General features: G+C 47.5%; 1 protein-coding gene across 1 annotated transcript in view; it reads right to left on the bottom strand.

The window, feature by feature from the left end:
- Positions 1 to 15,452, bottom strand: part of Scpep1 (serine carboxypeptidase 1) — a 30,186-nt gene that overhangs the window by 12,391 nt on the left and 2,343 nt on the right. The window contains exons 3-10 of the mRNA XM_040749459.1: positions 11,443 to 11,532; positions 8,844 to 8,999; positions 8,424 to 8,498; positions 6,603 to 6,675; positions 3,802 to 3,839; positions 2,895 to 3,023; positions 993 to 1,086; positions 41 to 154 (exon numbers count right to left, since the gene is read on the bottom strand). Coding sequence (XP_040605393.1) covers positions 41 to 154; positions 993 to 1,086; positions 2,895 to 3,023; positions 3,802 to 3,839; positions 6,603 to 6,675; positions 8,424 to 8,498; positions 8,844 to 8,999; positions 11,443 to 11,532 — 769 coding nt within the window. The remainder of the gene's footprint in view (positions 1 to 40; positions 155 to 992; positions 1,087 to 2,894; positions 3,024 to 3,801; positions 3,840 to 6,602; positions 6,676 to 8,423; positions 8,499 to 8,843; positions 9,000 to 11,442; positions 11,533 to 15,452) is intronic.

Consider the following 15,452-nt stretch of genomic DNA (forward strand, 5'->3'; position numbering starts at 1 on the left):
CCCCCGCTACGAGCAGCACCAGATTAGGCCATTGAGTTACCTCCCCAGGAGCAGTCCTCAGGGATAATTTTGAGCTTCTTTCTGATGGGGCCATTCATGAGTTGACTTAAGGTGTCTCCTTGTAGATTTCTCACGTGACGCTGACAAAGACGAACTAAAAGCAAACTGGTACACAGTGAGTCAAAGGCCTGGGATCGGGACCCCAGGGGCATCTTTCCCAAGCTACTGGGGGAGTCGGCACAGCAGTGGGGAGGCTTTTTCCTGGTAAAGGAAAAAGTGTCACTTTGGTCTACCTGGACGGGAGAAAGGAGGCCTGAAGCAGGTTGAAATCAGATAGGTTAGTATTGATAACTACAGTCTCTGCACTATGGGGTCCACTGGGATTACCCTAAACAGACAAAGGAAGTCAGCTGAGGAATCAAGGAGTGGCCAGCTTACGGGGGGAGGGTTACAGGCACTCTGCAATCAGAGCCAAGCTGGGCCAGCTCAGAGACCACTGACGTCAGGCCTGCAGGGACCTGACACTGCACTTCAGTGAGCGGAAACTGCTTCCCCTGTGGTGCAGCTCAGTGGCAGAGCGTGCACTAGGTCCTGGGTACCGTTCCTAAGGCTTTGGTTCCTATTGCTCACAGCCCTTTGGCTAAGATCAAGTTGCTTCCCAAATACATTATGCTAAGGAACCAAAAGAAAAAAAAAAAAAAGCAGATGCAAAAGCTGCTGCATGATTCCATTTATATCGAATGTTGAGAAAAGTCAAAACCCAGAGAAAAAGGAAGTGGCTCAGGGATGCTGGGAGTGGGAAGAAGTGGCTGCAGACAGATGTGAGGGATCTTTCGGGGGTGATGGGAATATTCTGAAACTAGATTGAGGTGATGACTCTGCAGCTCTGGGAGTATACTAAAAACCACTGAGAGCGACTTCTCTGTTACATAAATTGCATGTTAGTAACAGGACAGGCCTTCCTGTGCAGAGGCTGGGGGAGGTGCGCTCACCTAAGGGGCTCCGCAGGAACTCAAGGCTCGATTCCATAGAGGTCTCGGGAGTGCTTTTTGTTAAGATGTTATAGAAGTTTACCCCGTCTGTGTTCTGAAATAAAGAGCACATTCGGATAGTTCCTTTCTCTGTCCAGTTGCGAAACAGAAAAGTGCCTGGCTTTCCAAGGATGACCTTACGCTTCTAAATGTACTGGACTAGCAAGAAAGCCTCTCTGAAGGTGTAGGTGGCAGCTGTGTCTGCCTACATGCCTGCAGCACATAGCTCACGGAGCCCAGACACTGCGTGTCAGTGCACAGGGAAGCAGGCGGCAGGTGTCCTCTTGGCCACCATATTCTTTCCTTTGATCTCACTCAAGGCAGAATACTATTTGACAAGGATCCAAATAAGAAAATATATTGTCTTTAAAATATACATCCCCCAGGGTTGGAGAGATAGCTCAGAGGTTAAGAGCACCTCTGCTCCTCCAGAGGTCTTGAGTTCAAGTCCCAGCAACCACATGGTGGCTCACAACCATCTGTAATGAGATCTGGTGCAGGCATACATGAAGGCAGAACACTGTATCTATACTAATAAATAAATCTTTAAAAAACATGGTAGCTCACAACCATCTGTAATGAGATCTGGTGCAGGCATACATGAAGGCAGAATACTGTATCTATACTAATAAATAAATCTTTAAAAAACATGGTAGCTCACAACCATCTGTAATGAGATCTGGTGCCCTCTTCTGGTGCAGGCATACATGAAGGCAGAACACTGTATCCATACTAATAAATAAATCTTAAAAACAAACAAACAAAAAACCACCACCACCAACAACAAAAACCCACATTCCCCTGAACACAGCAGTCTCTTTTCTCATGACGTACGCTATCTCAAGTTGTACGGGTTGGCCTCAAACTTGCTATGTAGCTAGGGATGACCTGGAACCCCCAATCCTCCCTTCTACCTCACAAGTGCTGGATTACAGATATGTGCACCACCAACTGTGGTGGTTTGAAATAGAATGACCCCCCAAAGGGAGTGACACTTATTGGAGTAGGTGTGGCTTTGTTGGAAGAAGTATGTCATTGTGGAGGTGACATACTTCAATAAATGCTCAAGCTATGCCTAGCAAGACAGACCACTTCCTGTTGCCTGCACAAGATGTACAACTCTCAGCTACCCCTCCAGCAACATGTCTGCCTGCAAGATACCATGTCCCACCATGATGATAATAGACTAAACCTCTGAAACTGCTAAGTCACCTCATTAAATGTTTTCCTTTATAAGAGTAGCTGTGGTCATGGTGTTCTTTTTTTTGGGGGGGGGTTTCGAGACAGGGTTTCTCTGTATTGTTTTGGAGGCTGTCCTGGAACTAGCTCTGTAGACCAGGCTGGCCTCAAACTCACAGAGATCCACCTGCCTCTGCCTCCCAAGTGCTGGGATTAAAGGTGTATGCCACCAACGCCCGGCTGAGATAGTCTTTCTTATAGAACTCAAAAATTCAGTCAGGGACAAGGCGGTGGTCTTTCAGGCTGAGGAGGCTTTCTGATCCTACAAAGAGTCACCGTGTCAGGCTGGAGAGATGGCTCATAGGTTAAGAACACTGGTTGCTGTTCCAGAGGTCCTGAGTTCAATTCCCAGCAACTACATGGTGGCTCACAACCATCTGTAATGAGATCTGCTGCCCTCTTCTGGCATGTAGGCATACATACAGACAGAACACTATGTATATAATAAATAAATAAATCTTAAAAAAAAAAGAGTCACCGTGTCATTGCTAAGACATCTAGATGATCACTCAGAAAGCAAGCAGTTCTAAATTTGTGGGAGGCCCAGGATAGGACTGATCTTGATGACACCAACCATGGGTCCCATCCCCCAGGCAAAAAGTCATGTCATGCTCGGCTCTTTACCTTTTCAATGACGGTTTCTGCTTTCCCCCACAGCTGAGTAGCCTCCTTGTAGAAGCCCTTGTTTACAGCATCGAGGACTTGCTCTGCAATGTTGGACACCTCGGCCAAGCCTTTGTCATCAAGGAGAGACTGGAAGATAAATGGAGAACAAGAAGCCCACTGGATCAGGGAGTGTGAATCTGGTACCTCGGCAGCTGGTGATGAGCAAGAGAGAGAAGATTTGAAAATGGGAGCTTACCTAAAGAGGACACAGTCAAAAGCTTCAGAGAGGTGCCGGGGATCAACCCCAGGACCTTGTGCACCCTAGGCCAGTGCTCTACCACGGAGTTACATCCCTAGCCCCAAGTCACATACTTATTGATGGAAGACACAGAGTAGGCTGTTAAATGAGTCACGATAGTAGACCCTTGAGGGTTTAGGTTTACTGTGACCTTTCAATAGTGGGGGAGGGATGTCTGAAGAACAAGAGAATTCAAGACTGTGTTGGGCTGGGCTGGGCAGTGGTGGCGCATGCCTTTAATCCCAGCACTCGGGAGGCAGAGGCAGGTGGATCTCTGTGGTTCGAGACCAAGCCTGGTCTACCGATCGAGTTCCAGGACAGGCTCCAAAACAATACAGAGAAACCCTGTCTTGAAAAACAAAAAAACAAACAAAAAAAGACCGTTGGGCTGGAATGGAGACAGAGGCAGAGCGACCTCTGTGAGTTTTAGATCATCCTGGTCTACATGGGTTTGGGGGTTGCAGCTCAAACTGGTCAACTAGGCAAGAAGCTATAGGACACATGAGACCCTACCTCAGGAATAATAACTAATATACTCTCTCTGGAGACCAAAGGAGGTCGGAGCCCAAAGAAGTCAGTGGTGCTGTTTCCCAGGGAGTGCGCAGAGCGGAGGACCCACCTACTTACCATGCTGTACAGGTAAGGTCCCCAGGACAGCACTGAGTCTGAAGAAAACCAAGTGAATACAGATTAGCTATGTCTTTCCGAAAGACCACCTCACTGGCTTCCCTTCAAAGTGCCAAGAGACAGGAGCAAGAAACCAGGAGTTCAAGGCCGGCATCAGCAATAAAGCAAGTTTGAGCCAGGGTAGACTACACGAGAGCCTGTCTTGACCAACCAGAAAACAAACAATGTTAGATCAGTGGTTCCCAACTTAGGAGCCATTTAGTCCCCAGAGGAATATCTGAAGATATTTCTGGTTGTCACACTGATCCTACTGTCTGTCATCTCATGACCGGAGAATGAGGATGCTACAGACAAATGTCCAAAAATGGGGTTCGGAGAGATGGGTCAGCAGGTAAGAGTGCTTGCTGCACAAGCATGAAGACCTGAGTTCAAATCCCAGAACCCACATACAAAGCCAGGTTTGGCTGCATGTGCCTTTTGTCCCAGCACTCTGTGGGGCAGAGACAGGAAGATTGCTGAAGCTTACTGGCTACCAGTCTAGTTCTAGGTTTAGGGAGCTGCCCTATCTCAAGAAATGAGGTGGAGAACTGGAGAGATAGCTCAGTAGCTAAGAGCACTTGCTGTTCTTCCAGACAAGTTGATTTGATCAGGTGGTTCACAACCACCTGTAACTCCTGTCCCAGAGGATCTGATGCCCTCTTCTGACCCCTGAGGGCACTACATGCACAGAGTGCATCGACATACATGTAGGGAAACACCCACACAGGACATAAAAAAAATGTAAAATCTCAAAAACATTGTTTAAAAATATAAGGTAGCATGATAGAGAGATTTGATGTCCTTTTCTGGCTTATGTATGCATTCATGCATGGACACACACATTTGCACACATGAATTAATATACCACATGCATACATCTCACACATACCCCCCAACACACAACAATAAAAAAATACCCTTAACACACAGAACCATTCCCCATAACAACACCACACTATTCCAAATGTCAGTGGTGCTGAGGTTAAGGGAATCCAAGAGAGTTAACCTGCCTGAGATGACCACTTCAGACACCTGAAGCCACACCCTGATTGTGTCTGAGATAGACTGTTCCAGTCCCTGCTCCCAAAGGATTACAAAAGTGCAGACCTCAGCGTTGCAAGACCTGACACCAACCTTGCCTCACCACCATCACGAGTCACACATGGAATCCACTTGCATATGCTCAGGATGCTAGATGGGACAAGCTAGTGACACAGATTCACCCTGTGCTGAGTCACACAGAACTGGGTCTCCTCTTTTCCAAGCCACTCACAATGTCTGAGGGATTATTTCAATATCCCCGAGTGTTTACAGCCATCTCCTACTGTAAACTCTGATTCCTTCACTGGGAAAACCACATCAGAGAACTCAGCTTGGTCGCAGAGGCTATGCCAACGACGACTCATGCCCACATATATCTTGGATGGATGAATGCTTTCTGTGATGACTTCTCCCAAGAATCCAGACACCTCTGCTGTCCTCTTATTTCACCTGGATGGCACAGTCCTGCGGGGATGGCTGTTTCTACTAGGCTTGACACAGTCACAACCACACAGCAGAGTGACTGTGGTGACTTATCAGAGACCTTGAACTGTAGTCTAGGCAACAAAATAAACAGAACTATACAACAGAGAGTGAGGTCCATCCATGATAATAGAACAATCAGGGGAGGAAAGGAGATCACAAGACGTGCACAAGTCCCTTCCCTTTGGATTCCAAGCTCACCACTGCCTGCCTGCCCCACTATACAACTATACGTATGTTAGACACACTAAAATATATGAGGTTAAAATTGCTTGGGGGGAGGGCCAGCAGGATGACTTAGAGAGTAAAGGCATTTACTGTACAAGCCTAGTGACTTGAGTTAAATTCCCAAATCCCACATGAATACAGAAGTAAAGAATTAACTCCACAAAGTTGTCCTCTGACCTCTACATGTTCACAGTGGCACCCCTGTTGTAAGTTTTAAAAAGTGGCTCAAGAGAGAAACACACCATACAACAGAGTTCAAGCAGATGGGTTTTTTTAATTAGGGGAAAGGATCTTAAAAGGGGGGAAAGGAGGGGGAGACTGGTCTCTGGGGACAGGAGCAGTGGAAGAGACGAAAGCGGGGGAAGACAGAGGGAAAGAGAGAGAGAGGGGAGGTGGACAGGGCTCTTTTAAAAGGAACATAGTAAATATGCCCAGGTGGTGCTCTGAGTGGCAGCAGCTGAGGGCATGTCCTGTCAGAACCCCAAAGGCAGGTCAGTACAAATGCCTAAATACTAACAACCCCCTCACTATCACACACACATACATACACACACACACACACACACACCATTACCACCATCATTATCATCAACACTCATTTTTAAATATTGTTTAGGCCAGGCATGGTGGCACACTCCTTTAATCCCAGCATTTCTGAGGTAGAGGCAGGCAGATCTCTGAGTTTGAGGCCTGCCTGGTCTACACAGTGAGTTTCAGGACATCCAGGGCTATGTAGAGAGTCCCTGTCTCAAAAAAAATTTTTTTAATTTCCTAAGGACAGGGCCTTGCAGTACACAGTCATACAAGAGTCACCCAGGCTCCTGTTAAGTAACACTCAAAGATTCCCTGGCCGACCAAGCAGGACGTGGGTGGGATCCTTCAGTCTGTTGGTGCTGGAGGCCAACAGACCTTTCATTATGTTTCTTCAGAAAACTGGCACAATAAATACAAAGTTGCAGAAGGAGACAGGGACAGGAGAAAAGAGAGATGCCTAAAAATGGCACACTTACCCACAGGGGAGATCCAGGAGTCACCCAAGGCCACGCCGGAAAAGTTGCACTTGATGGTCCCTTGCTGAACAGCCTGAAAGAACAGCCAAGAAATGCTCTGACCAAGGCCACCAAGGCCTCCATCCCTCCTCAGCACAGAGGCATACTCATGGTGTCCCCTAACCCACATCGTTCAATTTCCCCAGGCATCAGAAGACCACACATGTGACAGCAGCAGCCCCTGCCCACCGCCACTGGGAAACACAGGAGGGGCTGCTGAGTTTCTCTCTGTCTTATCCACTAGAGTCCCCAGGACAGGTATGGGATTTGTCCCTAGTTATCTTTGGAAAGCTGGGGATATCCATGTCCTGATGTTACTCAGGGGTCCCTTGGGTATAGGTACCACTGCCAAGCAGCGGTCACTGAGGCTGGGGCTCTCCAGGACATCCTTGAGGGTGGGGGCCATGCACAGGACAGGCCATCCTACTCTCCACCAGTCCCAAACACAATGCTGGACACAGCCTAAACATGCGCCAGAGAGATGGGCCACATCAGCTGTCATACAGGATAAAACTCAAGACAAAGCAGAAGGCTCCTTAGAAACCAAAGTGAAAATATCCCCACAGCATATTATTGAACACTCAAAAAGGAATATGAGCTGGCGTATCATATATGCTATCACGTGTATGGGTTACACAGCTATGTGTATCTGGTAAAAATATAGAGACTAGGAGGCTGCCAAGGGGAGCAGGGCGCAAGCTAATCGATGAGAGTAAATGAGCTATTCAGAGGCTTAAAACAAGAGAACAAGACTGAGCCAGGTGGTGGTGGTGCACGCCTTTAATCCCAGCACTCGGGAGGCAGAAGCAGGCGGATCTCTGTGAGCTCGAGACCAGCCTGGTCTACAGAGCGAGTTCCAGGACAGCCTCCAAAGCCACAGAGAAACCCTGTCTCAAAAAACTAAAAAAAAAAGGTCACAGAAAGGAGACTGTGCTTGGGGACAGCAAAGCCAGATGTCATTCACATTGGGGCCACTGAAAGAAGCCTGAACACTGAAATGTGCTGCAGGACAAAGGAGACCCATTGACGGACACAGGTCACAGTGTGACTGCTCTTTCGTTGGGACTTTATGGATGTGAGCAGAAAGTGTTACAAAGTGCTAAACCGTGGTGAGCGCCACCTGGTAGGTGAGTTTTTTTCTGTCTTTGAGATAGGGTATAGCCCAGGCTGGCTTCAAACTCACAACCTCCCTCCTCAGCCTCCTAGTGTTTAGGCTACAGGTACGCCACCACACCTAGCTAGTTTATATCCTGACAGAAACAAAAAAGGATGTAGGGGCTGGAGAGATGGCTCAGTGGTTAAGGATGACAGCTGCTCTTTCAGAGAACCTAGGACCCGGCTACATTTCCAGTTCCAGGGATCCACTGCCTCTTTCTGACTTCTGCAAATAGCAGGCAAGCATTACATACACATGCAAATACACGTCAGTGGAACACAGACATACATGCAGGCAAAGCACTCATACACACAGAATTTTTAAAAAAGGAAAAGAAAAAGAAATCTTTTAAAAATGCATTTTTATTTTCTATGTACGAGTGTTTACCTGCAGGTACGTATCTACACAAGACTCCATTCCTGACAACCAATTTGACTCTCAGAACCCACAGTAGAAGGAGAGAGCTCCTGAGAGTTGTCCTCTGGCCTCCACCCCACACACATCATGGCATGTGCATGAACACACAATAATTAAAAAAAAAGAGCTGTTCAATATCAGGTAGGCACATGAAAGCAACACCCCATTTTTTTTTTTTGTTCAACACCATCACATCACCCTTCATTTACCTTGTGAAGTTCTAGACTGATGCCAGCAGCCATTTTCCCTCCATAGGATTCTGAGAAAATGTAGAAAGGAACCGTCTAGCAAGGAAAAGAATTTACAAAGACTTAAAACACCGTGATTGCCTTTCAACTCACACAAACCGTCTTCAGATCTCTATAGTGTACAAGAGTAGATAAATAAAACCAATCTGCTTGTCTTTGCCCTCTGATTACTGACGTCTGGTTAGGTGACAGAAAGTCAGAGCCCACAACCTAGAACAGAGCAAGTGTCTGAAAAGACAGCTGCCATTGAACTCTTTGTTTTCAAGACAGTCTCCACACAGTCCTGGCTGTCCCATGGCTCTGAACTTTTGGGAGAGCTTAGTACTCTGAAGAATTCCCTGTCCCTCCTGCTCATCTCCCACATCCAAGCTGAAGAATTACCTGGAATTCTTTATGGCAATCAAAGAAGGATTTCAGGAGAACCATCATGTCCGAAGCTACTGTGTCCAGATCCTTTGCATAGGCATCAGTTGTGTTCACGTAACTGAAGCCAGTGCCCACGGGGTTATCCACAAACAGGAGACTGGCTGACTGTAGCTGCAGACACCCAGAAAAAGCAAACATTGCAACAGTGGTTAGTCACTAGTTATCTTCCTAAGAATCTGGCAAAACCACATCTATGATAACATCGGTGTGGTTACTTAAATCCTTAAAGTGATTTTAGGGGGCTACGGAAATGGCCCAGTTAGTAAAGTCCTCGCCTTACAAGCATGACACCCTGAGTTGGATCCCCAGAACCCATGTTACAAAAAAAAAAAAGTTGGGCAAGGTAGTACACTCTTGTAACCCCAGTGCTGAGGAGATGGAGACAGATGATGGACATATTCTAAGTGTCACTCAACAGTGTAGCCTAAATAGTGAGTTTCAGGCCAATAAGAGACTCTGTCTCAAAACAATAGCAACCCGAGGTCGGATGAACAGACACGCAGACACACACACACTCACACTACACAAAATAAATGTAACAGATTTCTTTAAGGGGAAAGAAAGGAGATGAGATGAAGCTACACAGGAACAAAGACTTTAAGCCACCACATCTCATACTCAGAAGCACACTGTAGGCAACAGAGCAGGAAGCACCAGGCTGTATTAGTCTGAGCAATAATCTGAAGGAATGAACATCACCCGGACATCAAGGGCTGAGGATGTAGCTCAGTTGTTAGAATGTCTGCCTAGCATTTCTGAAGGGGGTTCAATCCCCAGAACTGCATAAACCGGGGTGATGGGTCACGCCTATGACCCTAGCACACAGACAGTGGAGGCTAGAGGATCAGAAGTTCAAGGACATCGTGGCTACACAGTGAACTGGAGACTGGCTTGGGCTTCATTGCTGTCTCAAAAAATATTTTAAAAAGAAATATGGATATCACATTATCAGTTTTCTTCCAGATAAATCTAATTTCCAAATGGGCCCATCATCCCGTTTTGACTGCAAGAACAGACTGTGTTCTCCTATGTTTTCCAAAGAGGCTGAGAATTCTAATTGTGCCTCTGGAAGGACCGTCAAGGAGGAGTAGCCATGCTCCTCATTGATCAGACGTAGAAACCCTGAAAGGACTCAGGACTTGGCAAGGTCACAAATCACACAGGACGGGCAGCAGCATTAAGTCTGGGACCCAGGCCCCTCACTCCTCATTCAGGCTCTCGGTTCCTGTCTTACTGCCTTTGGGTCCAGGTGTGGGAACAAGGCCAGGGAGGGCAGTGATGACGCTCTCGGGCCACGACAGCGAGGTCAGAACTATTTCAGGCCAAGAGAAAACGCTGCAGGAGGACAAGATGGGTTAGCTCCAGATGGGAGACCGGAAGAGCCCGAGGACACTGGGAAACATTCTCAACACTGAGTGCTCCCACAGGGCGGGGAGAAAGGTGCAGTGTGTGGGGGCAGGAGAGCCCAGGCCCAGCTCGTCAGCCGGATGCACTCAGCCAGGCTGTGAACTGAGAATGAGGTTGCTTATGGAAGGAAGTGATGGGTTGTGGGGACACAAAAGAACTAGGAAGATACCGAAGGCGGTGGTGAGGCAGGGGAGAGACAAGGGGCTTGCAAACTTGATGAAGTCCAGATGTGAGAAGAAAGAGAAAGACAAGAATTGAAAGTTGTAGCAGATGGTGGGAGTCAAGGCCTGAGGCTGCAGAGGGCCGCCATGTGGTTAAGCAATGTCAGCCGCAGGGAATCTCAGTTTTGTGTTTGTTGTTGTTGTTTTGGGTTTTTGAGACAAGAGTTTCTTTGCGTAGCCCTGGCTGTCCTGGAACTCACTCTGTAGACCAGTTTGTGATCCAACTCAGAGATCCCCCTGCTTCTGCCTCTGCTTCCTGAGTGTTGGGATTAAAGGCATGCACCACCACCCAGCCCAGTTTTGTTTGTTTTGAGTCAGGGTTTCATGTAGCCTAGGCTGGCTCTGAACTTGCTACATAGCCAAGGACTATCTTGAACTTCTCATCCTTTAGCCTCTATGTCCTGTAAACTGAGATTATAGGTTATAGGTGTTCATCCTTAAGTCTGTTTTTTTGTTTGTTTTGCTTTTGTTTTTGTTTTTCGAGACAGGGTTTCTCTGTAGCTTTGGAGGCTGTCCTAGAACTAGCTCTTGTTGACCAGGCTGGTCTCGAACTCACAGAGATCCACCTGCCTCTGCCTCCGGAGTGCTGGGATTAAAGGTGTACGCACCACCATCACCCCGCTGTTAAGTCTGGTTTTTACAGTGCTGAGTTTTGAACCCAAGGCTCCGTGCATTTGGGACAAGCACAATACCCACTGAGCTGTCCCCCAGCCCTCAGCTGTGGCAGAAGTTTCTGAAGGTAATTGGAGAAAGGTCACCAAGCTGGAAAAGGCAAGGGACATGGAAGTAGCAGGGCTGGGAGAAGGCTGTAGGCAGGTGTTCAAGGTCTGCTAATTCTGTGGCCCCGCCCTTCGTGGGTGGAGCTATGGGGGCCAGTCTCTGAGAGGATGCAGGGTAGGGATGGTTGAGAGCTGTTCTCATTGTACCCAGGTGGTATTCCGTGGCTTGAGATGGGTGTCAAGAGGCCCGATTTCCTCAAAGTTTCCAAATCCAGTGCTGGAACCGCCTGGACCACCCTATGGAAGAGAAAGAAACAAACATTAAATCTGAGAAAATGCAGTCAAGCCCTGCTTATTAAACAGTGTGCACACCCAGGAAAACAACTTAGGACCTAGTAACGGCTGCATCACCCTGTACAAAGGACACGTTTTCAACTGGATGAGAAGGTGTACATCCATAATCCCAGCACTTAAGGGGATGAGGCAGGGGGATCAGGAGCTCATCTTGGTTCTTTGGACTTAAACTTAGGCCCGTCCTGGGGCTCATTGGTTCTAGCACTTAAGAAACCTTCAAAACGCATCTCTAAACACATTTCAAAGAGCCTAAAGGCACAAAGAGGGATAGACCAAGCTAGCCCTGGGCCCCTAAGCAACTGCAGGCTCCACTGGAACTATAACTTGGGATTTTTGACTCTTTCCTTCCCCTCAACCCAAAGCTGAGAGACTCTCCTTTGGAACCCAGTGGACAGCCAAGTACCAAGACTGAGGGGCACTTTGGATAAGCCTTGTCTCTGTGTACACCACAGTCAACCGGGGTGGGAGCATGTGACATCAAGGGCTTTACCCAGGCAGCAGAGAGGCAGGATTCTGAACTGAAGATTGGTACCAGTGCCCCCAAACTGCAAAAGACAAGGTCTGTGCACTCTGAAGGGCTCACAGTGGGAGGGGTGGGCAGAAGCAAGCAGGCAAAATGGCCCTGAGGATGGAGAGAGGTCTTCTGGGAGATGGTCAAGAAAAAGGAAGGAGTTTTTCCTAGCTGGATCTAGGAGGCCCCGATGAGCTGGAGGCAGGGATGAGGAAACGTCAGAAGAGTCAGAGACAAGGTCAGGGTATACAGTCCCTCGGTGCATGGAAGGAGAGTTCAGAAGGGAGGGGCAAAGGGAAGAGTAAGATGGCAGGGCAGAAGCCAGGGCAATTTGCCCAGGGAAATCCAAAGAAAAGAAACTGACTGAGGCATGACAGACACCTGTAATCCCTGCATTACATGCAAAGGCAGGAGGATTATTGAGTTCAAGGCTAGCCTGGGCAGGATCCTGCCTCTCCCCTAAAGAAGGGGCGGGACAAAGGGGAAGCAGGGCTGGCAGGACCAGGTAACAGGCCCTCTCTGCAAAGCGTCTCCCATACCAATGTTTTGAACTGTCACTAACCTCCTTGCTAAAATTCAGGGGCTCAATTGCCCTGTGATTATAAGCACTTTACATGTTAAGATTTCTTAATACAGTGATAAAAAGTTTGCAAACCAGCTGGAGATATTCATCGCAGTGTCACTAATAGCACTGAGTCAGGGTGCAACTCAAATGTCCTACCAAAGGGAAGAGGGCGGGGAACCACACCTGCGGGAGGAATCACGTGGCCACTTGGAATCAGACTCCAGAAGTGGCGTGACTCCTAAATAAACACACAGTCCACTAATGAAGTGTGTACCCTCGAAAGAAGGGGAGTCCTTTACCAAGGAGATTCGTCAGGATAAAACAAACAAACAAACAAAAAAAAGGTTAGCAGGAACATGACTGAGAATCCAGGGGCCTGGGCCACTGTAGGAGAATTTCCATTTTCTATTTCTTCTCCCTTTCCCAGTGGGTAGGAGAAACTAACTGGATGGTGATTCCAGTGTGTGTGTGTGTGTGTGTGTGTGTGTGTGTGTGTGTGTGTGTGTGTGTACGTACACGTGGAAGTCAAAGGCCCCCACTGAGTGTCTGCCTCAATCGCTCTCCACCTTATATTTTTAAGTCAGGGTCTCTCACTGAATCTAGAGTTCATGAGTTCTGCTAGCCTGGGTAGCCAGTGAACTCCAAGGATCCTCCTGTCTCCACATCCACGGCACTAGGGTTACAAACTAGTACCGCTGACTCGGGTTTTTATATGAGGGATGGGTATCTAAACTCAAACCCTCACGAACACAGAGCAAGCACTTTACAGACTGAGCCATACCCGAAGCCCCTGCTATTTGAATAGTAACAATGATGATGATGATGATAAATGATCACAAAATCTCATCCAGAAACTCTGGAAACAGCTGGTACTCAGGGTTACATGGTTCCTCTGAAATATGATAAATGTGTTGGTGAATGAACTGAAATGCTTAAACAACTTGAAAAATAGCTTACTGTCCCTGAAATAGCAGCTTACTCTTCCATTCATGATACGACCTCAATTTTTCAAAGAACGCCACCACCCCCTCCCCAAAGAAGTTATTGCACGAGTTCTTGGAAGGCTGCTAGCTAGATCTTTTCATCTAAATGAATTGTTTCCTCCTCAATCATATTTTATTCTTCTTCCTTAGAGCTCTTGGGAAGCAGAGAAGAGCAGACTGGTGTCTCCATACAGAATCTCAGCTGGAGGGTAACCTAACCAAAGTCCCACACCAGACAGCCTCCAGAGCCAGGCAGACACGAAGGGCAGGCAGGACAAGGAAAAAGGCTGGCTTGCAACCTTGGTTTTTGTTTCATTTTGTGTTTTGTAGTGCTGGGGACTACAGGGCCTTCTTCAGGGTAGGAACTTCTCAACAGGCGAGCTAAATCCACCTATGAAATTCAATGTTTTTCAAACTGGTTTTTAGAAAAACGGAGAGTGCCCCAGGGGCAGCTGGGGACAAAGAGGCAGCCACAAAGCTAGCACTCAGCAGTCACCCTAGCCTTAGCACTTCTGCTTTCCCCAGACACCACTTCTGAGCCAAAAAGCTCTGCTGATTCACAGAGTCTCAAAACCACCGAAATCTCCCCACTAAGGAAACTAAAGTTCAGAGAAGGGAAGTGTCTTGCTAAGGCTAAAAGTGGAAGGAAGGTGCTGAAAACCAGGTGTCCCACCAGCAGGCCCAGGCTTTTCCACACTCGGCTCTTCCGGGAAACCATGCCACAGACCTGGGATGACCACAGGGATTCCACTCCCGATCGTTTTCCAGCTATGCTGTCCGGCTAAGCCGTATTTCCCATCCTCAACAGAGGTGGCTGTGAAGATCCTACAACAGGCTCCTCCTCAAAACTGCTGTAAGATCCTACAACAGGCTCCCCTTCACACTGCTGTAAAGATCCTACAGCAGGCTCCCCTCAAAACTGCGTAAATATCCTACAGCAGCCCCCACCCCAACTGCTTATCTTCACCTCATCACAACATGAAGTCTTCAGTGACAGGCCTTGCAGCAAGGCCTCAGCTCCCACAAGCATTTAAGATGGGAGCCTCACCCTTTTCCCACAGAGGTGAGTACCAGGGTGCCCTAATTACTGGTGAGACATGCAGAACCTCCAGGGAACCTCAGCCCCTCCCTAGAGATTAGTCTTCCGGGTGGGCGAGGCCACCATAGGGCCATTAGAAGAATGTAGTAGGATCTCTGCCTATCCCTAAACAATTCACAAGGGTTTTTTTGCCTTCAACCTTAGAGGCAGAATTCAGGGTTAAAATTCAAACACACTAGGGAAACGGGTACTATCTCATGTTCATGTTAAGGTACAAAAGACTGGAATGTGATATTTAGGAACATATATGTACATACATATGCATGCAGTAACAATGAAAAGAGAAGTCACAAATTTGCAAGAGGGCAAGGAGGGGGTACATGGTAGGTCTGAAGGGAGGAAAGGGAAGGGAGAAATGTTGTAATTATATTATAATCTCAAAAGTTAAGAAAAAAAAAGGTGGTTTCTCTGGGTATAAGAAGCTGGGCCTAGGACTGTCTGGAGAGGGAGAAGGGAGTAGGATTAGGTTACATCAACCTTTGGTTCAGAACTTTTCAAATACTTGCTGTCTAATGCCAACTGTAGACAGTTTTCAGTAATGGTTCTTGAAACTCTGGACTCAATATAAAATGACCCTGGAAAGTAAGGGATAGACGTGCACACCTATAACTTCAACACTAAGGAGGCAGAGGCAGGAGGACTACCAAGAGTTCCAGGCCATACTGGCCTACATGGCAAGATCCTGCTTCCAAAATGAATGAATGA

The sequence above is a fragment of the Mesocricetus auratus genome, unplaced genomic scaffold (genome assembly GCF_017639785.1).
Source record: "Mesocricetus auratus isolate SY011 unplaced genomic scaffold, BCM_Maur_2.0 Super-Scaffold_100007, whole genome shotgun sequence".
Taxonomy (NCBI): domain Eukaryota; kingdom Metazoa; phylum Chordata; class Mammalia; order Rodentia; family Cricetidae; genus Mesocricetus; species Mesocricetus auratus.